Source organism: Microtus ochrogaster, chromosome 16, assembly GCF_000317375.1.
Source record: "Microtus ochrogaster isolate Prairie Vole_2 chromosome 16, MicOch1.0, whole genome shotgun sequence".
In the NCBI taxonomy this organism is placed as follows: domain Eukaryota; kingdom Metazoa; phylum Chordata; class Mammalia; order Rodentia; family Cricetidae; genus Microtus; species Microtus ochrogaster.
The window spans coordinates 8,364,564-8,386,502 of record NC_022018.1 but is presented as its reverse complement, the minus strand read 5'-3'; the positions used below and the strand labels follow the sequence as shown (position 1 = coordinate 8,386,502).

The following is a 21,939-nucleotide window of genomic DNA, read 5'->3' as shown; positions in this document are numbered from 1 at the left end:
CACATGGGGGATGCAGCTGTGCCCCACTCCAGCATCATTTGTAAGGAGCAAAACTCTGTGCACTGATGTCCATTGTTAATGGCGAGATTTAGGTTCATGTTTCACAACATGACTAATAAAGTCATTTTCAAGTGTCTTGAAGGTAGTTTCTTTCCTTTTAATTTATTTATTTTTATTTTATGTGCACTGGTGTTTTGCCATGATTGTAGGATCCCATGGAACTGGAATTACAAACAGTTATGAGCTGCCATGTAGGTGCTGGGAATTGAACCCAGGTCCTCTGGAAGAGCAGTCAGTGCTCTTAACCACTGAGCCATCTCTCCAGTCCTGGTTTCTTTCCTTTTAAAGTGAGCTCCTTTGAAAAATGAAGACATTTTCATTGACATGTGTTTATCCCGTGTGCCTAGAAAGGTGTGCGTGCATGAGGAAGCCACAGGACAACCTAGTTGTCATTCCTCAAGTGCTCTTTGCCTTGTGTCGTGAGACAAAGTCACTCGCATGGAGCACACAGATGTGATTAGGACTGGTTGGCCGGTGAGCCGTAGAGACCTTTCTGCCTCTGCTTCCCCGGTGCTGGGATTATAAGAGCACACCTTCATGCCCAGCCCTTTCCACATGGGTTCCAGGGATCAAATTCAGCCCCCCATGCTTATTAGCCAAATACTTTACCAATTGAACTATGGTCACAAGGCTTGACATATTATTTCTATAATACTGAATTTTGGAAATGAAGAAAGGTTGTCTCTTCAAACCAGAAGACACTTCCTCAGGGAACACAAGAGTTCTTGGTATGAGACTTTGACCTTAGTGAAAGAGCAGTGTGCAGAAAGCTCAAAGAATCACTGCAATGTTATCCCGGAAGAATTTTCTGCAGTTTAGGAGTGCCCCTAAAAAACACTGTCCCCAAATGTTAAAGCCTGGCTCCTTTTCATTAAAAAAAAAAAAGTACTGCATTAAAATACACTGGCTAACATTCTTGGGGGATCCTTTTGCCAAGGTAAAACTGAAGAGGAAGGACCAGGGCTCTTCTGCAGACTCGGCAAACCGATCAACGCACTAATTGAGCAGAAGCAACTGCACACAGTAATTTCCTTTTCTTGTATGCCAGGCCCCAAAGGAAGGGACAGGAGCACAGCGTTTCTAGAATTCTCTGCACCTCTCAAGATTCTGTTGCCCTAGTTTTAGCCAAACTCCCTAACAGGTATATTTTATCAGAAAATTTCCTAAAGAGCCCTCAGCTGCCTTATCTCAGTTACCTTCTCCTAACCTGCCTCTTCAACCTGACAGAGAGCAGATAAATGCCTACTCACACTGTCAGTTTGTCTACAGACATGGAGGACGCCCGCCTGAGAAGCCATCCTGAAATGGAAGTCGCTATCTGATGCACAAGCTGCCGTCTGGCTCTCTGGAGCTTGACTTTTCTTCCGCTAAAAACTGTTCGGATCCACGTCTTTCAAATACAAACTCCAAACGCTCGCACACTCTGGGGGCCACAGACACTAATTGCTTCATGGAATGAAAAAAGAAACCACACTAAAGAGAGTCCTTGTCTTCAAGAAAAACCAGCTGCCTCCCTCCCTAGAATGTCAACTCCAAGAAGGCACGGGCTTCCTGGGTTCTGTTCCCCACTGTGTCGCTAGCACTTAGACCATCATTTGGAAAACAGAAAGTGATCAAAATCCCTGTCAGCAAAGGAACAGACCGATAAGCATGGAACTAGCTAGCCAGCGCACCAGCGCCAACAGTCTGGGCTTCATTCCACCGAGGTACGAGTTTGAGACCAACAGCAGCTAAAAGAAGGATAAAGCAGAAGGAATTGAGCCACTAAGGAAACGAGATTTTGAAGGACAAGTAGGGGATGAGATTGACAAAGACCTGATATTGGAACGACAAAGCCAGCTAGGAACGAAAGAATGCTACGGCCGAGGTGGTGTCCTCTCAAGTCTGTGTGCTAAGGTCTGGTCCCCACCATGGTAAAGATGGTGGGGCCTGTAGGAAGTGGGTCCAGCAGGAGGCCTTAGGTCACTGGGGGCACCCCTTTGAAGCAGAGTGTGGAATCCTAGGTCTCCTTCTTTTTCTTCCTCTTCCTGACCATGAGGTGAGCAGCATGTGCCGCCATATGCTTCCCGCCATTGCCATCTGTCTCAGTTCTCAGGGACCCAAAGAAACATAATCGCTCAGTATTGGATGGACCCTACAGAAAGGTAAACTGGGGATAAACCCTTTTCTCTGTCTAAGTTCAACATCTTGGGTCTTCTGACAGAATGCAAACCCATTCTCGCGGGGTCAGCGAGTGAAGGAGAAGGCAGAGGCTGGGAAGAGTGTGGGGGGGAGGATGAGGAGAGTCAAGAGCAGAAGCTCGGAAAAGCTAACAACAGGATCCTAATTTAACCTCTAACGGAAACAGACTAAAAGGTAGCCATGTATCTTGGACAGTAACAGCAATGGGACCACTGATTGGCCCTGGTGCCCCCACCCCTGCACAGATTAAAAACAAACAAACAAACAAACAAAGAACTTCCAAAACTCCTAAAAATAAGTTGGAGAGTTTATAAATACATGTGGTTTCAGGAAGAATAACAAAAGCCACCGCTTAAATTCAGTGACAACTTCCAAACAAACACAAATGGCTGCTTTCTTTAAGTGAAATTTACTCTTACCACCATGGCAGGGCTAGGTTAGTATTTTGAAAGCATAGCTGTTATCTGATGCTGACCAGAGAATGGCGCTATTCACCGGTTCTGGAAGACCCAGAAGCACACAGCCGTCAAAAGCTCCAAGTGGTGCTTTGTTCGAGTCACGGTTTTGAAGACAGCTTCAGATAAACCCAACAATTGAGCTGCTGTAAATAGCCTTGCTCTTTCATAAATTCCCCACTATACTTAGACGGCAGTTCCTTTGTTCACACACTACTAACGACTGCTCCGTATTTAGATCCCTAAAGGCACGCCTTGGACTCACTGGATAAATGAATGAACAGCTACGTGGATGGATGAACAGGAGAGCCATCAGATGGCTGTGAGATCCTGGAGATGAGATGGACAGAATGTTTCGTATGTGTGGATCCCTGATGGCCAGCATTAACGGTTCGTACCTTCGCAACCATGCCTTTCATATTGAACACAGTGTGGCTGGATTGAAATGTATCAGAGGAAGCAGATGGTTCCCTGCTCCCACCCCCTCCCAGACAGGGTCTCACTATGGAGCCCTGGTTGTTCTGACATTTACTCTGTAGACCAGGCTGGCTTCACACTCAGAGATCCGCCTGCCTCTGCCTCCCGAGTGCTGGGATTAAAGGTGTGCACCACCATCGCCAGATTTAACAGTGTTCTTAAAAAGGGGGGGAGGTGATGGGCATGGTGGTGTACACCTTTGATCCCAGCACTTGGGAGGTAGAGGCAGGCAGATCTCTATGAGTTCAAACCCAGCCTGGTCTACAATGTGAGTTCCAGGATAGCGAGGACTACATAGTGAGACCCTGTTTCAAAAACAAACAAAAGTTCCAGTAGGCAAGGAAGGAGGTGTTCATGACAGCAGGCCAGATTCACTATGAGCTTAGATGAAACACCTGCCCCAGCCCTCATTTGCAAAAGGTCCCTGCCAATAGACACTAATAATGTGTTTACATGACCATTATGAGTCTCTTAAGCAGTGGTTCTCAAACTGTGGGTCGTGACCCCTTTGCGGGAATGAAATGACCTTTTTCACAAGGGTCGCTTGTCAGATATCCTGCATATCAGATATTTACATTACAACTCATTTTTATTTTGCTTCATTTTTTTTTTTTTTTGAGACAGGGTTTCTCTGTGTTCTGCAGGCTGGTCTTGATTTCAGAGAGATCCACCTGCCTCTGCCTCCCAAGTGCTGGGATAAAAGGCATGCACCACAGTTGCAAAATTACAGTTATGAAGACGTAACAAAGTAATTTTTTGGTTGGGGTCAGCACAATATGAGAAACTGTACTAAAGGGTTGCAGCATTAGGAAGGTTGAGAACCACTGCGCTAGAGTAAGATATAATGAATTCGCCCCCCTAAAGAGGGGCCTCAGAATCCATATGGCCCCGGTCTGCCCTGTGTAAGAGGCAGGAGGAGGTCAGGGGCAGGAGGATGACTGACAGTCACTGTGCTGGTCATCTCTCTGAGACTACTATAAAGAGGAAGGAAGGCTCATAGTTTGGTCTGCTTCAGTCCATGGTCAGTTGGCCACTGCTTTTTGAAGCTACGGTGAGGCGTTCGTTCTATAGGTGCTGGAGTGAGGGGCAGAGGAAGGAACTCATCAGGAAGTAAGAGGGGGAGGGCAGATCAGAATCCTAATATCCCCTCTAAGAGCATAGCTCCAAAGACTGAATTTCTTGGCAACACCTCTTGAAGGTTCCAACGGCCTCCAAGTCGCACCCCAGACTGGGGCCCAAGCCTTTATCGGACGTGCTGCTGAGGGACACTTATTAAAACTACAGCATTTACTAAGGACACTGAGTGGGGGGATGGAAGCGTAGGGTGCCAGTCACATTTCTGGGCAGCATCTCATTCCTTTCGAAAAGCCCCGTAGGCTCACAGCTCTTAGCTCACGACTTCCCTTTCTGCTTTTACATCTTCTGTGCAAATGAAGTCACAAGAGACATTCAGCTGTTACAAACTTCACGTCAAGCTTTGAAGTGCTCTTTAATAGCAGAAATATTTGGCTCGCGCGTGAGCTTTGCAGCTACGGTAAATACGTCTTAGCTATCTGTCGCTACTGTTATTTCACACCTCCAATTTGGAGGAGAAATCCTGCATATGCATTGAGGCGCTAGAAAAGAATACTGAACTGTATCTGAGCTCTTTTGTGAATGGCTCCCTTTAATTTCTTCTCTCACGGCACTAATACCGTCACTCGCATTGTACTGGTTATGGGTGGGGAAGCAGTGGGCAGAGAGAGGAATGCTCATCGCTGTGCTACTAGCTGGTGACTTCGCTTCCTTAGCTGCTGGAGGGCAAGTGACCGGTCAAGCAGCTCCTTACTATAAGATCACATTTATTGAGTCATTCACCTGACCTCCCTAAACCTCCCCCCACCGTGTGTGTGTGTGTGTGTGTGTGTGTCTGTGTGTGTCTGTGTGTGTTGGGATGTGTTTATGAATTATGTGTGTTGGGGGTGTGTATGAGGTGTGTGTGTTGGGTGCATTTGTATGAGTGTGTATTAGCTGTGTGTGTATGAGTGTGTGTGTGTTGGGGGAGTGGGTATGAGTGTGTGTGTGTATTGGGTGTGCTGGAGTGTGTGTATGAGTGTGTGTGTGCTGGGGGTGTATAAGTATGTGTGTGTTGGGGCGTGTGTATGAGTGTGTGTGTTGGGGTGTGTATATGACTGTGTGTGTGTTAGGGGAGTGTGTATGAGTGTATGTGTGTGTTGGGGGTGTGTACGAGTGTTTGTGTGTGTTGAGAGTATAAGTATGAGTGTGTGTGTACTGGGGGTGTGTTTGAATGTGTCTGTGTGTTGGGGTGTGTATGAGTGTGTGTGTGCTGGGGGTGTATAAGTATGTGTGTGTTGGGGTGTGTGTATGAGTGTGTGTGTGTTGGGGGAATGTATAAGTATGTGTGTATTGGGGGTGTGTAAGAGTGTTTGTGTGTGTTGAGGGTAGAAGTATGAATGTCTGTGTGTCGGGGGTGTGTATAAGTATGTGTGTATTGGGGGTGTGTTAGAATGTGTGTGTGTTGGGGAGTGTATGAGTGCTTCTATATTGGGTGTGTTGGGGTGTGTGTATGAGTGTATGTGTGTGGGTGTGTGTTTGTGGATGTGTATGAGCGTATGCACCTACAGGCTACAGGTCAATGTTGGGTGTCTTCCTCAATCACTTATCTACCTTATTTTATGAGCTAGAATCTCTTACTGAACCTGGAGCTCACCTGATTGGCTAGACTGGCTAGCCATCAAGACCCAAGGGCATTCCTGTCTTCACTTCCCCCGTGCTAGGATTACAGGCACAAGCCATAGTTGTTTTAACATGGGTGCTGGGGATTTGAACTCAGGTCCTAAAGCTTGGACGACAAGCCGTTGACCAACTAACTCAGCCATCTCCCAGCCCCGCCCTGCTCCTAAAGTATCTTTACTTTAGAAGACTTCGGATAAAAATGCTCGGAGTGAGACGGAGAACAAGGAAAGAGATATTCTGATTGAGGGAGCCATTATGGGGCTATTAAGAAATCTGTCACTAGAGAAACTCCCAGGAATCCACGAGGATGACCCCAGCTAAGACCCTAAGCAATAGAGGAGAGGGTGCCTGAACTGGCCTTGCCCTGTAGTCAGATTGATGACTATCTTAAATATTATCATAGACCCTCCATCCAGCAACTGATGCAAGCAGAGGCAGAGAACCACAGCAGAGCATTGGGCTGAGCTCCCAGAGTCCAGTGGTAGAGAGGAAAGAATGAAAATACGAGCAAAGAGGTCAAGACCATGATGGGGACACCCACTGAAACAGTTTACCTGAGCTAATGGGAGCCTTCCAACTCTGGTCTGACAGCAAGGGAACCAGTGTAGGACCAAACTAGCCCCCTGAATGTGGGTGAACAGTTGTATGGCTGGGGCAGACTGTAGGGCCACTGGCAGTGAGACCAGGCTTTATCCCTACTGTTTGTTCTGGCTTTTTGGAACCCCTTCCCTCTGGAGGGACACCTTGCTCAGCCTAGATACAGAGAGGGAGAAGGCCTTGGTCCTGCCTCAAAGCAATGTGCTAGACTTTGTTGACTCCCCATGGGAAGCCTTACCCTCTTTGAGGAGAGGATGGGGATGGAATGGGAGTAGTGGGGGGGGGGAAGAAGGTGGAGGGAGCAGGAGGAGGGGAGGGAGTGGGAAATGGATTTGGCGTGTAAAATGAGAAAAGATAGGTTTTTTTAAAAATAAATTTTAAAAAACGCTCTGAGTTTTTACAGAAGGGGAAACTAACCACAATTAGTCTGTGATAAAAGCAGAAAAGGAAAACAAAATAAAACAAACCCCCCCAAAAGAAAAACAAAGAGAAAACAAGCTTCTCATTAGGGAATCCTGTATGATTATTGAAAAGCAATCTCTATGTCTTTATGTCCTGCCATGTATCAGAAAAATACATTTAGAAATAGCATTCTTGAGAGGAGACACATCTGACTAAAGCCAGGCCCTAAGCATTTGGGAGCTGCCCTGTGCCAAACAGCAACATTTTACGTAACTTAATAATTTCATGAAGAGATAACAGAAAATTCTATTGCACGTCCCAAGTTAAACACTTGACATTTCATTCTTTAAAATGCAACATTTTAGAAGTCTAGATATGTTTATTAATTAGTGATTATTAACACTCAGTAAACAACATTGTGTCTTGTAAAAACACAATCTCACTGCACAGCGTGAAGCTGAAGTCTATCATTCCCTGATTGCATATGCTGAAATACACTCATATGCTCACAAATGACCTTAAGCACTAAATAAATGTAGATGAGAACAACATAGAAAATGCACTTTTGATTGATAACTAAAAGACCAGGTTGAGAAGCATGTCCCAAAATGAAGTCTTTTCCAGAACGAGATGGAACCATAGAGGCAGGGCTTGGCTGAGTCTCCCTCCCGAGTGCTCAGATCACAGACATATGCCATCGTGCCCAGCAGCACTTTGGTTTTTATCCATTGTGTCTGTTCATTCAACTGTTTTTCTCAAACTACACAGTCAGGGTAGGCAAGTGTCCTCGATATAGAGAAAACCTAAAACACTAAGGGATGCCAAAGTAATAGTGAAAGATGAAATAATTCCAAATGGAACTGTTACTGTAACGAGATCTGTAGTTAAATACACAAAGGGAGACAGATACAGCCATTTCGTGCATACTAATGGTGGCATTCTCCTTCTAGGTCAGCTGGCCACAGGGTGGGCATCACACAACATGCAGTGATTCTGCCTGGGAAGCTGTTCTCCTGCTCTGGAGAAGAATGGACAGAATCAAAAGGGACAGGACCCCTGGACTGGTAAAACGATCAATAGATGAAGGTGTCTTAGGTGCCGCACTATTGATGGCCTGGGCCAGATAGATGCTTTCATATTTTGAAAGCTGACAATGAGTGATCTCCACCATGGAACATCAGGACCAGCAGAAACCAGTAGCAACATTGTCCACTCTGACCCCAAGTCATGACAAAAATTATTATTTAAAACAAAAGTTCCCAGGGACTGCCAGAATCCTCTAGGGGTGCAAGACTGTCTATGCAGAGGGCCACTGGAATAAAGGCACTGAAGAAGGCCTCAAGCTGGGCTTTTCTCAACCTCACTCTGCATCATCTTAGCCAGAAAGTGGGCCCGAGAGGTGGCTCAGTGGTTAGGAGCACTGGCTGCTCTTCCAGAGGACCCAGGTTCAGTTCCCAGAACCCACAAGGCAGCTTACACCTGTTTGAAACTCCAGTTCCAGGGGATCTGACACCCTCACACAGACATACGTTCAGGTAAAACACTAATGCACATAAAAAATAAGATGAATTATTCCCGAGCCACGAAGTGACCCTAACTCAGCGAATAATACATTATTTGAGTGTTCTATACAATATGTAGTTTTGGTGTTCTCAGCTACTGAATGGAGTGTCTGCCTGCCTGAGGGGAGTGTCACAGGACACACGTGCAGTGCTCAGAACGGTGCCTGACACACAGTAAGTGCTCAGCTAACATTATCTGTTATTACTGTATTAATCCATAGCATCAAGAAAGCAGTTTCAGCTGAGATGTTTCAAATCAGACAGGAGGCGGAAGGATATCTTACCGGCTTGACACTTTCTGAGCCTTAAACACGCCCGTCTTCCGATTGCTTGTGATGATGCTGTCCACATCTACAGGGCACAGTTAAGGAAACTTTTGTAGTGGCTATCAGCTGACTGAGAAAGAACCCGAAACACACTGGCTTCTTACCACAATGGGATCAAGGCAGAAAAAAGGGAGCGGTCGATGCTGTAGCGTGAAATGCCAACTTACCGCTGGCAAGATCTTTTCGTACTCCAGCTTGCAATTTCACTGCCCATGGAAGGAGCATCTAGGTAGCATCACGGCAGGACCCAGAGGGTATAAGCTGGAGGGCACAGCTGGGGAACATGAGCTGCTACGCCACTTCCCCAGGGCAATCAGGCATCCAAAGACAGATGTCCTTCAGTCAGTGAGGAGAGCAATGGCTTTCCGAATTGAAGTGGTTCCAATCTCCTAACCACCTGTAGGGGAGGGAGAAGAGCAGCTGGGGCAGTGTTGGAAGGAGGAAAAGAGAGGTGGAGACAAATTTGGAGCATCTTTGGGAGAAGATGCAGCACCGGTGAAGAAAGCCATCCTAGTGAAGGGTCCCTTGAAGAACTACTTTGGCCTCTGGCCATGTGCTGGCGAAGAAGACTCATGCAGAAGAGCCTGTTTATATTAGAGAAACTTTGCAGGACATCCAAAGACCCTTGGGAAAAATCACATCTGGTTCAACATCAGCAAAAGCTGGACTTCAGATCTACAAAGGGCAGCATGGGTGTTTATGAGCGCTGCTATTTCTCTCTTTGCCCTGGACTGACAAAGCCTTCTGAATATACTAACACCCAGACACTCCTGCAGACTTATTTTATGTACTGACCTCTGTCCCTGGCTTCCCCTGGTTTCCTAACTTCTGAATACCCCCATCTTCTCATGTATTAGACATTTCCTCTAAGATGCCTCGCAATCCCTCTTCTGGAGGAAGGCAAGTTTAAACAAACAAGAACTCAAAAGAATTCTAGTGAAGGCTGCAAGCTGAACGAAATTGGGCCCATGCGGAGGACACCAGGCAGACAGCGATGTTCCCCTATTGCTCGGAAAAACAGATTTCCTGAATGTTCAAAGCAAACGCTGGCCAAGATCTCCCTGCCAGAACAGAACTGCAGGATTCTTAAACCCAAAGCTCTGCTTGAACCACCAGGCACACCCATTCTTCTCCGAATGAATAAGCAGGTACTGTGTGATAGGGAGGAAAAATCAATTAGGTCCCCTAATGACGGGCTTTGTGGAGGTTTACAAAAGTGCCATAATGCAGACTTTTTTTTTTCCCCTGGGTGAACTTTCCTGTATGCAAATTAAATACCGTTAAATTACATTCATTAAAAAAATAAAGGAGACTAATTTGCCTACTTGTTTTGATGAACTAAAATGACACATCGGCCTACAGTTTCTGTCTATTTCAGGAGCGTTCTAGATGGAATAGATTGCAGGAAAGGACGCCTGACATCTTCCTTCTGAGGAGCACAAAATTGGTAGAGTCAACTGACAACTGTTTTTTTTTATTAAGTCCCCTCCCCTAGCCACACCCTATTCTGCGTTTCCATGGCACCCAACTGCCTGCCATTTGGCGCCGGCACACCTGTAGCGTCCCATGAGTGCACGACTAATCTATCAAGCAAAACATATTATTTTGTTAGTGGAGGTAATACTTTTTTATAAAATAGTCTCAGGGAAGCTAAATTATATAACTCGGAAAACCTATTAATAATTTTTAGTAAACATCTTAACACTATATACTTTATACAGTTGAGAAACCCGTGGCCCTGGGTGGTCAGGCTGGAGCGAGCGTGGTTATTTAAGTTGCAAGAAGTTATTTTTCTTAAAGGAAAATTTCACAGTGGTATTTAGGCTGCTTTATTTTTAGAACAGGGCAGAAAATATATTTTGAGGTTTAGAAGGGCTTTTAAAAATATATCAAGAGAATCACAAGAGAAAAGACGGCAGTGCTGTGTTAAAACATTACCTGAAGAGATAAACTCTGATATTCTCCCTTCCTCCCCCCCCCCGCCATAGGTCAGATTTTGATGGTCTTTCTGGATGGCACTGTGTCCAATAATAGATTTTATCAACTCCCTGTGTCACCTCGGGGTAATAAAGGAAATCCAATCAAACTGAGTCAATATGACCAGGATACTGTTCAACACAACAGACCCAATCATGATCTGTGATCTGCATCCACTTTCCAGAAGGTCTCAGTGGGAGGGGCTGGCTGCCAGGCAAGCCTTCCTGTGGTTTCTGGATGAGATGGGACGGGGGAGCTGTCTCAGTCCCCTTGACACGGCAACTGCTTGTGGCTCAGCAGGAGCCAGATTGCTATGTCTAGTGTCCTTCTAGAATGCTCTGGAAATGCCAGGAGGGATGCTTCATTTCAATTATCCGTTGATTTTTATTCTTAAGATATATACTCATATATAATACCAACAAAGGCCTTTTAAGTCAATTGCATATATTATAGGTATATAAAATATGAGTGTCACTGTGTAACCAGTAATTGTATGTATCAATTGTATATACATTGGGAATCAGCTTATTATTTTTTAAATTATTTATTTTATGTGTATGGGTGTTTTGCCTACGTGTATGTATGTGTACCATGTGTGTGCCTAATGTCTTTGGAGACCAAAAGAGAGCATCAGATCTCCTGAGACGGGAGTTACAGACAGCGGGGAGCCATCATGTGGGTGCCGGGAATTGATCCCAGGTCCTCTGAAGATCACCCATGAGCTATGTGTCCAGCCCCAGTATTGTTCTGTAGAAAAAGATTTCATTTTAAATTATGTATTATGTGTGTCTGTGTGGGGGCATGTGGATGTGTGTGTGTGTCCTGCAAAGACCAGAGGTGTTGAATCACCCCTGGAACTAGGAGCCAATCTGGAGTCCTCTGGAAAAGCAGTAGACACTCCTAACTACTGAGACATCTCTGCGACCCAGTATTGTTCTTTGAACCAAAAAATACTTAAAAAATAACACTGTGATTCATGAGGCTTTGTCTTTTGGTTTACATTATCTTTGATTTCATTGGGGAATTAAAAGGGAGGGAAGAACACTAAGATTATAGCATAAATCCTATTTTTAACTATTTTTCTTTCTTTTTAAGATTTTATTTTTATGTGCATTGGTATACACATTGTCATTGAGAAGGTGCTAGAGTCACTGGAACTGAAGTTACAGGCAGTTGCGAGCTGCCATGTGGGTGCTGGGAACTGCTTGTCCTCTGGAAGAACAGCCTCTCCGCCATCTCTCCAGCCCGACATAAATCCCATTCATTTTGATCTAAATGACTTTTTAAATGTTCAAAAGCGGCAATTTTTTTTCTGATTTAAGGCAACATACTCCCCTTTTTTTGTTGTGTTGTTTTTTGAGACAGGGTTATTCTGTGTAGCCCTAGCTGTCTTAGAACTTGCTCCACAGACCAGGCTGATCAAACTCAAAGATCTGCCTGCCTCTGTCTTCCGAGTGCTGGGATTATAGGTGTGCGCCACCACCGCCTGGCTCTGCACTACTCTTAAATCTGTTCCTTACTTCAACAAATCGAGAGCAGACACCAAGTCTGCTAGCAATGACACCTTGCCGCTTGTTACATTTATGCATGACAGGCTTTTTTCCGCCCCCCATCATCAGGTGCTGAGGACATACAAGACAACACTCACCAAGTATTCTCACCTGTGGTGAACCAGAGTCATTTAGAGGGTTGGCAACAGGCCATGCCATAAGAACGAAGCTGGCTTCTTATGCTAGTTTTGAAACTTACTGCTGTGTGACCATGGGTCCAATGTCTCTGAGCTCCAAAACTAAATAGGAACAGTGCTATCTATTTTATAGATATCATAAATTAGATCTAGAGGTATAAAATATATCTCTATATAAATGGTATATATAGATATATATCTATATAAACTATATCTATATAAATGATACATAGATAGAAAATATATCTATTTTATAGATTAATTTTAGTAAGTCTATTTTATAGGCTTATGGGGTCTCCCACAGGACAGATTCAAGACATAGTGGGCGCATAACTCATGCCAAGTTTATCATTTTTTGAATAATCCAACCTAAAATGTTTGGTGGAATAAAAAGGCAAGTGGTTGCCCCTAAACTGAAGCTTCACACTGAGTGTCTCCTCTGAGGGCTCAGAGTTAATTATGTGACTATTTACCTTAGATCTGAAAGAAGTGGAGGCATCAACCAACTTTTGCCCTGCCCCCTTTCTATGTGGCACCATGTTCTCAACATGGCGAAAGTTGTGTCCCTAGTGGGTGGGGACGTACTGTCTTACTCACCATTTGAAAGGCTAGGCTGTGGCTTAAGGCTGGAGTGATTGCCTCCAGTGCTGGAGGCCCCAGCTGGCAGCCTCAGGAAGGGAAGGGAGAAGCCATCTGACCACTGCACAGTGAGGCTCATAGGGCTCACGTGTGCCGCACAGAAGATGGAAGGCTGGCGTCACAGGACGATGGCCTGGGATTTGCAAGTTCTCTGCCAGCCCCAGCACAGGCTGCACCACACCCACGAGGCTCCCCACTCATTCATTACACAAGCCAGGGATTCTATTTTAAAGATGGCAAACCTGGGCATCTCCTGTAAAGAGTCATGGGATTTACCTGGCTTTGGAGACTCCTAAGCCCTAAGTTGAGTCTATGCACACAAACCACTGGGATAAGAACACAGAACACTGCTCCAAGCACAGGAAGATTCTGAAGATAACACTATAGCTGTTGATGGGCCAAGGTTGGGTGTTTGAGGCGGATCAGTTAGTGATCATGACCAACCAGGTTGTTTTATTTTTCTTTTCCTCCTATCTTCCTTCCCTCCTTCCTTCCTTTCTTTTTTGCTTTGAGTCAGGGCTGCACATAACCCAGGCTGGCCTTGAACTCCTCATCCTCTTGCCTCCAGCTCCCAAGTGCTAAGATTAAAGACAAGAACCCTACACCCCAGTTCTACTTCTACTCAACATGGCTTGCAGGGGGCTTGGCAGCAACCAGAATTTAGCCTGCCATCTTCCTTCCCTTTTCTTCTCCCATTGTGTCCACTAGCTACACACCTAAGTAGTTACTATATATGAATATTTAGGGGCTTCTTCCCTTACTGCACTAAGAGGGAAATGCCAAAGGGCGTTTTTGTATGCTGTTTTAAAATAAATTTGAGGGGCTGGAGAGATGGCTCAGTGGTTAAGAGCACTGGCTGCTTACTTTGATTGCCAGCACCACATAGTGGCTTATAACCATCTGGGACTCCAGTTCCAGGGGATCTGGCGCCCTCTTCTGGCTTCTGTGGGCACCAGCTATGCACACGGGGCACGGACATGCATGCAGGTCAAACATCCATTTACAAAATTAAAATAATAATAATAAAAACAAAATTGAGAACTGGGTAGACCAGATGATCCCATTTTCTTCTTATCCCTTATGTTCTTGTGGGGCACAGAAGAAATGGTATCTTTAGGGAAAGATGGTTTTCAGGATGGGGATTCCTGGATTAAAGTCAGTACCTTAAGGACTAAGAAAAACTTCAAGGAAACTTACTCATGAGCCTGAGAAAATATTCAAGATATAAAGTTCATTTTAGCTCAAATTATTATTATTATTATTATTATTATTATTATTATTATTATTATTATTATTACTATTATTTAGATAAACCTCTTTGCAGTGAATCTCAGATCCACGGCTAGCTTCCCAGGGTCACGGCAGAAAGATAAACGGGCATACAATTGGCTAACATGCTTTTGTGGATCTATAGGTCCAGACCTAATCTCTCTGTTGTCTCACATATTAAAAATAAAACAAGCTGAAATAAAATAACAAAACATTCTATTCTTCCTAAAGAATAAAAAATAAAAATCAGAATGGCAGAAGCTTAAAGAGACTAGCAAATAAACTGGTTGGATTCATTCCGTTCAGAAGCTGAGAACAACAGAGCAATTTTAAAATGATGAGACTAATACACAGGCAACGAGTGACTGCCAGGTCGATTGTTATCATTTCTCTGGTGTGTTCATTTGTTTCTTAATGTGCTCATCTTGCCCATTAAGAATAATTAGCAGCTTTGCTTAGAGATTTGTTGGCTTCTGGCAATGTTTCCCCCACACACACACTTTTTTTTTGTTGTTGTTGTTGTTGCTATTGGCATCCACCTTTCCTTTTTAGAAAGTAATTTTTGGGTAACTGCTGTATAATTTGGGCTTCCTAAAAATTTAAGGGAAAGACATAAACAGTGATTTCTAAATGAGTTGTTTGATCTATATGCATGGGCAGTATGCGATTTGGTGAATGAGTTGTTCTTCCAGAGGAGGCACACAAACAGGGAGGGGATTCACTCATATTAACCTCACTCAGCAAAACAGATTACAAGGCATGCCTATTGTGAGCTGTTTGCAAATCAAGAACAACATTAGTATTAAAAGCAGGAAGCCACATTGCCAATTTTAAGGCTTTTGCATGCTTTTTTCTCTTAATTAAAATAAATTAGATCTACTTACAACAGAAAAAGGCACACAAACATGGAACGAGCCATCATAAAAACCCAACCCTATCAGGAAGGTCCTAAGAGATGAAATAAAACGCAGGGCCAGTTTGGGCTGCATCCTGAAAGGACCTACTTCATCTGCATTGTAAGGTTCTCCCTCCTGCCCTTTGGCACCCCGCTATATTAAACCCATTGTAAAACCCAGCACAATAAAGCACTCACGGGGCCGAGCCTCTGAGGACCAAATGTTAAAAATCCATTTTCTTGGGAGGGGGCTGTACCAATCATTTCTTTGAAAGGCCGGCAGAGTGAATGGCAGAATCTGAGATTTCCTCTCTGATTTCAAGAGCTGGCATGGCATCTCTACTGCTTAAAGCGAAGGTGCGATAATAATTAATGACATTAGCCTCGCTTCTCTCCTTTGGACACTCTGTAGTATGTAGTTCAATCATAATTTTAGTACAATTAAATTTACATACGGATTCTGGATGCTCCCCACAGTTTGATGATAAAAAGTTCTAATTGATTTCTGGTGCCTTTAAATAAAGTCACTTGGCGACTTCGGGGGGTGGGGGGGCGAGATCCGAGGGTACTGGGCCCAGTCTGAAAGTTTCTGTAGCCAAAAGATCTCTCTCTCTTGTTCTATATCCCTGTCTTTCTAAACTCAGAAAAACACCATGTGGGCTGAGCTGGTATACCTGAGAACTCCCCTCGCTCTGTGTTCCCTGACAAGGAGGAGCACAGAGAAATGATATGGGCACAGAAGAAGCCAGAAGAAAGAAGTGTGACTGGAGCGGCACTCGCCTTCAGGAATATTTAGAAAAACTTGCCAGTCTCAAGATCATGATTAGAACCCTACGTTTAAAAAAAAGGAAGCGCCTTTTGTGATCTCTTTCCCTGGTGTGAAAGGCAAAGATTGTGATTGGCTGTTTTCCCTTCCTGAATTTTTTTTTTTTTAAAGAGCTGTCAGGCAATTAGCTGGGTGGGGCTCTGCAGAGCTGCAGAACAATATTAGCGAGCAAGCTTCTCAGTCCTCCTTCCTCTGTGTGGGGAGCTGCTGGGAATTTTACTTTCGAAAAAAAAAAAAATTACAGAGCAGAGGAAGGAGGAAAGGAAATCAAAAGTAGGCTTTATGTAAAATGCCACAAAATTCAAAGCTACTTCAAGTCTTTGAAGGGCCTGAAAATTCAAATAAGGGTCCTGTCTTCCTCACCATGTCAAAAAAAAAAAAAAAATCCAAAGCAAACAGATCTTCCACCACTTTTCCTCTCAATTTCTAACGGCTGTTAACGACGCCGAGCACATCAGCGAGGCGGCTAGAGTAGCCATAAATTGTGCTTGCTTCCTTAGTTAAAGTACAGTTCAATTTCCTGAACTCTGTGTACATATTAGGAAAGCATAATCTAATATAATGGGGTTTGAACTGTAATGGCATAGCAGGAAAAAAAAAGAGATAGCATTTTAATCCTAAATAAAAGGAGATCATGAAGGAACGATAGCTGTTTCCAGTGGGGGAATATAGGCAAGTCCTTAGCAATTAGCATAGGTCCAGTACGGCTGGCGTGTGCAATATTACAGGCTTGGAAGCTAGACGTGAATATTTCTAGGCAACACCAAATAAAGTAAATAGCAATTTTAATCTGTGTTGGGCTGGAAGACCTTACTGAAAATAAAGAGCGAGAATGCCTCGAAATTATGAAATAAGATTGTGAATTGCCTCGAGAGGCGCACAAAACATCAGCTCCTTCAGTGAGAAGTGTCTGTAAGCCTTAAAAAAAGAAACATATGCAGTCAACCGCAGTGAGTCCATATATTTCTAGTTTTTCTTAATTACTGATCATGTGTATGGGGAGCTCTTTTTTAAAGCCCCGTGCTGTCTTTCTTTCTATCAATTGTTACTCAGCCCGGGGTGGTGGTGGGGGGGGGGGGGGGTTGGGAATGAGCACAACAAACCGGCTTTCTATCTGAATAAGGATACTTCTGATGGCCTTTTCATTCCCATCAGTTAACAGAACTTCTTTGACATCTGCAGAAATAGCAACCTGGAAAGAGAAAAAAAAAAAGAATAGAGCAAACAAGGAGCAAATACGCTTGTCTATGCGGAAGTGAAGACAGGAGTGACAAGCCTTCAGTATCATGCTACCTCACCTATTCCTCTGTAACAATCTTCAATCTTTTTTCATTTTATGTCTGCATTATTTTAATCATTCAATCAAATCAGTCAATACTTTTATCATTCCATTTGCGGGAGCCTCTATCTTGCTATCATTCTGTTGGGTAATTGCATTGTGACAGCGGATGATGGCATTCTGAGAGGCTTTCATTTGTGGGCTCCTGTTTATCTAGTAGAGCCATCATACAAGGCTGTCACTCTGCCTTTCAGCCCGCTGCTGTCTGGCTGCCTGATGCCCTTCATATAACTTTGCATTGCAGGCAGATGGCTTTGTGAGGCTAATTTTTTTGTGAGCTTTGACATGCTCGCACATTGGGCTGTAACCTCGACACATTGTATAAGAGCGACAGGTTTGTCAAATGCCAATCAGGGTAACAATATGCTTTTATTTGTAGAGACATAAAAACTTGTCTAATGCACTGTGCTGCTACATAATATCTCCCGAATACATGACTCAGAACCCAGAGAATGGGGAACGACGTTCCTGAATGGCCAATCTAATTCAAAAGAATCTAATTACGGAGCGCTCTGGATCATGTTTGTTGGTGTAATAACGCAGGCAAAACATTAGCAGCTATCTCATGCGCTCCAACTGTGATTCGCCAGGCTATTCCTGTATCTTAGCAAATGGGACTATAATCCGAAAAAAAAAATGCTTTCGCTATGGCAAAGAAAGACTGTGCGAGGCCTGGAATGTCACAACAAGCGATATTGACTACACTGAGGTAAAATGTCTCTGCTCATCGAGGCAACCATAAAATCAATATGATCCGAAAGTAAGTCAATCTAGAAGGTCTCTCAAGACCCGGCAGCTTGACCGCAGCTGATGCTGTTGACGGTTCTCTGACCCAGCGGTTGGAGGCCCTGGAACATTTTTTCTTTTGTTCCTCCCTCTGAATGGGATTGGAATTGAGAAAAGACCTACCATGAGCCCAGCCAAGCATGTCATGCCACCCCCGAGCTCACACACAGCAAGGTCCCTGAAAGAGAGAAAGAAACGGTAGAACCCATACAAATGAGATGAAATGGTCAGAGCCACATATATGTTACAGGAACAAATCGCCATCTGCGGTAAGGACGACACTACCGGGGGAGTTGTGGAGACGCGACTGGGCTACCTCATGTCGTTTTGCGTTTTAAAAATAATTATGAAATAGAGAAGTCACAAAGCAGGCAAGCCAGTGGGGGTCCCTTCATTAGTGTTCACTGCAACGTTGCCACCGCTGAGCTGAAAAATCCGAGAAGGTTCCCTTTCTCCCCTTGTCAATGGTGCTGTCTTTTAGAACTGAACTAGCTAGAGTAGCGAAAGATAATTGTCAGGAAAGGATAACATTGTTAACCCACATTCATGCCTTCAAAACCAGTTAGACGGGTAAACGAAGAATATATATGAGTGTGTGTGAACTCACGTTAGAGTCACACACAACACACAAATAAATGCAATCCTGGTTGTTTTTTTTTTAATTCTTTAAAGAAAGCTGAAACAGTTTGGAAGCTGAGCCACCCCCATAAAGCACAATTACACAAAGAGCATTTAGCAATTAACCCTTAGATCACAACTGACCCCGCACAACTGCAACAAATAAGCGAGGCAGGGAAGGCACAGGGTTAAGCCAGCGGACCTGAAGTCCCGGCTGGGCTCAGAGGGAAGGCTGGGTGCGCCATTCTACACCTACCTTCCCCCTTTGGGCCGAAATATCAGCCCTCAACGTGTGACATTCTCGCCCTGGCCCACTGCTGGCTGGCTAGAGTTTAAGCATAGCGAGATTAGGAAATGCCAGCCTTCAGGGCAGTCAGGGCTGCCCTCTTTAGATGTTATATGCTTAGGGTCTTAACACTGTTTCTTCCTCTTCAAACTTCCAGTTTGAGAAGTTGATTATCCCACGAGGGGGGAAAAAAAACAAAATGAAAGGGGGGGGGGAAGAGGACATTCATATTACGAAATATTTGAATGTGTATTTAGTTATTCAAAGCAATCACAGACTGCTTGGTAAGTATGGACCCACAGAGCTTCAAAAATTACATGGTATCAACCCAAGCATGTAAGGACATATGGTTAAAACACACCATGACCACCAATGGTGTGTTATGAAACAGGATGGACTATTAGGGAAGCGTATATAGGATGCTCATAAAAGGTCAATTAAAATGAAAAAAAAACTTGTACTTTCTGGTTGTACCAAAGAGCTCCAGAATTTTTAAGTAAAGAATCTTTCCCCCTCTTTCCTAAGTCCTAGGAAATCATGGTTTGATACATAACACATATTAACAGCTGAGATTATTGATTTCTTTAGTATAGTAATTTATATTATACATCTTGTCGAGGACACAAGAAATACCTTTAAAACTAGAACATCTTCAAGGAATAGCCATGAGGCATTTGTCAAAAGCACAGTGACTTCCCCAGCAGAAGTTAAAGAATGTGTTTATGGTGGGGACCCTTTTCTTTTTGACCTTCACAATCAGCAAGGATTGATTGCGCCTTCCCTTTGTTTCCCCCAAATCAAAGCGAAATAAAATGCCTCAAGTGAAAATCAAAAGCCTTTGACACACAGCAAAAAGCTTGCTGTGCAGAGCTGTGCAGAGCTCACACCCCACGGCAAGGCAGATCCGCTCAGAAGCAACACGTGTTCACAGCAACTTCCCTTTTCTCCTCCTTCCTTTCAATAATTTACAGTTTGAAGGCCGTAGAGTGGACCTTTTTTTTTTTTTAATTCACAGATTTAATAACCATGATAAGCTAAACAAATATCTTTTAAGTGTGGCTCTTACCTGAATATATTTCTGTGCTTGAGGCAGTAGTAAGCCAAAACCTCCTCGGCTGGCCAGATGCCTGGAAACACAGTAGCGGAGATATTAGGATAACACGGTCTTTTTCTTCCAGACTAGCTTTTAAAAATGAAGACTCAGGACAGGCCATTGCAACTCGAACCAAACTTAATATGGTGGCTCTGTGCCTTGCGCCAGATCATGACTTTCCTTGGCTGTTATTTTCGTTACGGCCGACGTTATGACCTCTCCCCAGGGTGACAGCAAAATGGCCTCCAGAAACTTTGCTAAACTTCAGTCACAATAAAACAGAAAAACTATGAACAACCAACGTTGCAGATATCAGAAGTTAAATGTGGATGGTAGTTCAAGTGGATCTTAATCTTATTTATGCAAAATTAAGACACATAAGTTGAAGACTTGCTATATATGTAGTTCCTGTAGTGGGGGAAGAATGGGAAAAAACTCACTTTAAGGGGCAACTAAAATTGCTGAGGTCATTCTATATTGGGGGGTATTTGAGACAGGGTTTCTCTTTGTAGCCCTGGCTCTCCTAGAACTTGCTCTGTAGACCAGGTTGGCCGCAAACTCAGAGATCTATCTGCCTCCCGAATGCCAAGATTAAAGCCTTGTACCACCACCACCCAGCTTTCTACATTAATTTCTATATTAATGCCTTAAAAATATCCACAATTCCTTCATTTCTTTAATTAAAACATCAAATTGCAGTATAAAATTGAGATATTAATTTCACCAATTTTGGCATACCTTTAAATCCAACATTAATCCTATACACTAAACTGCCTGGAAAGGCATTTCCAAAGATCATCACTTATACATTTATTGAGAAGACAAAGTTCAAGAATGAATATGAATTGCTTCCCAGGTAAATATGTTGGAAGCCATAGTTACTGGTGGTTGTCATAGGATGGTCAGATTATGTTGGCTCTTAATATTTTCTCTATACTTTTTTGTGTTTCCAAAATTTTTACAATGAGCTTATATTACTTTAGATATGATTAGAATAAATTATAGCCTCATAAAAGTTATGGCTTCCTCTAAGGAATCAGCCTTAGCCATCAATTGGGGGACCCCCTCCCACTGGGTTTCCTTCCTGGGAGGTTAAAGATGCCCCATGGCCCTGGGAAAGAGCGGCCATATCTCAGCACTCAGCACAAAGTTAAAGACATTGAAAACAATTGATTTTTCTCCCGAGATGAGCCTCAACATAAGAAATGTAAACATTTCAAAGAAGAGGATGTAAAGAAATGAAAGCAACCAAAGATAGTGGATGGATGAGTTAATGACAAGGAAGAAGAGGTTGCTCCAGCAGACACCTTACAGGAAAGTCCCACAGGGTGTTTCTACTCCAGTCTCCCGGCATTTTCAGTAGAGAGGAAACCATGGGAAAGAACAAAGAAAAGCAGCAAGAGGTGTTTGGAACCACATTTGGAAGGAAGGCACACAAGTGGGAGAGTGTAGCAGTTAAGACTACAGGTACCTGAAATCAGACCATTTGGGCTCCGGTCCCTGCTCTGCAGTGCTAGATAGGTTGGATAGGTTACCTAATCTCTGTGCCTTGGACTTTTCATCTGGAAAGAATGTGATTGCAACAGCAACTTCACAGAATGGCTCTGAGATCAAGTGAGTGAAACATGCAGTGTGCTTACAACAGTTAACTAGCTCATAATAAGAACAAAGGAAAAGCAGGTTGTCGCTGTTGGCAAAGGAGGGTGGAAGAGTAGATAGAAGAGAGAA

General features: G+C 43.8%; 1 protein-coding gene across 1 annotated transcript in view; it reads right to left on the bottom strand.

Moving 5' to 3' along the window:
- Window positions 1-21,939, bottom strand: part of Camkmt (calmodulin-lysine N-methyltransferase) — a 392,436-nt gene that overhangs the window by 44,925 nt on the left and 325,572 nt on the right. The window contains exons 4-7 of the mRNA XM_013348967.2: window positions 20,185-20,245; window positions 18,338-18,392; window positions 17,218-17,281; window positions 8,755-8,821 (exon numbers count right to left, since the gene is read on the bottom strand). Of these exons, the coding sequence (XP_013204421.2) occupies window positions 8,755-8,821; window positions 17,218-17,281; window positions 18,338-18,392; window positions 20,185-20,245 (247 nt within the window). The remainder of the gene's footprint in view (window positions 1-8,754; window positions 8,822-17,217; window positions 17,282-18,337; window positions 18,393-20,184; window positions 20,246-21,939) is intronic.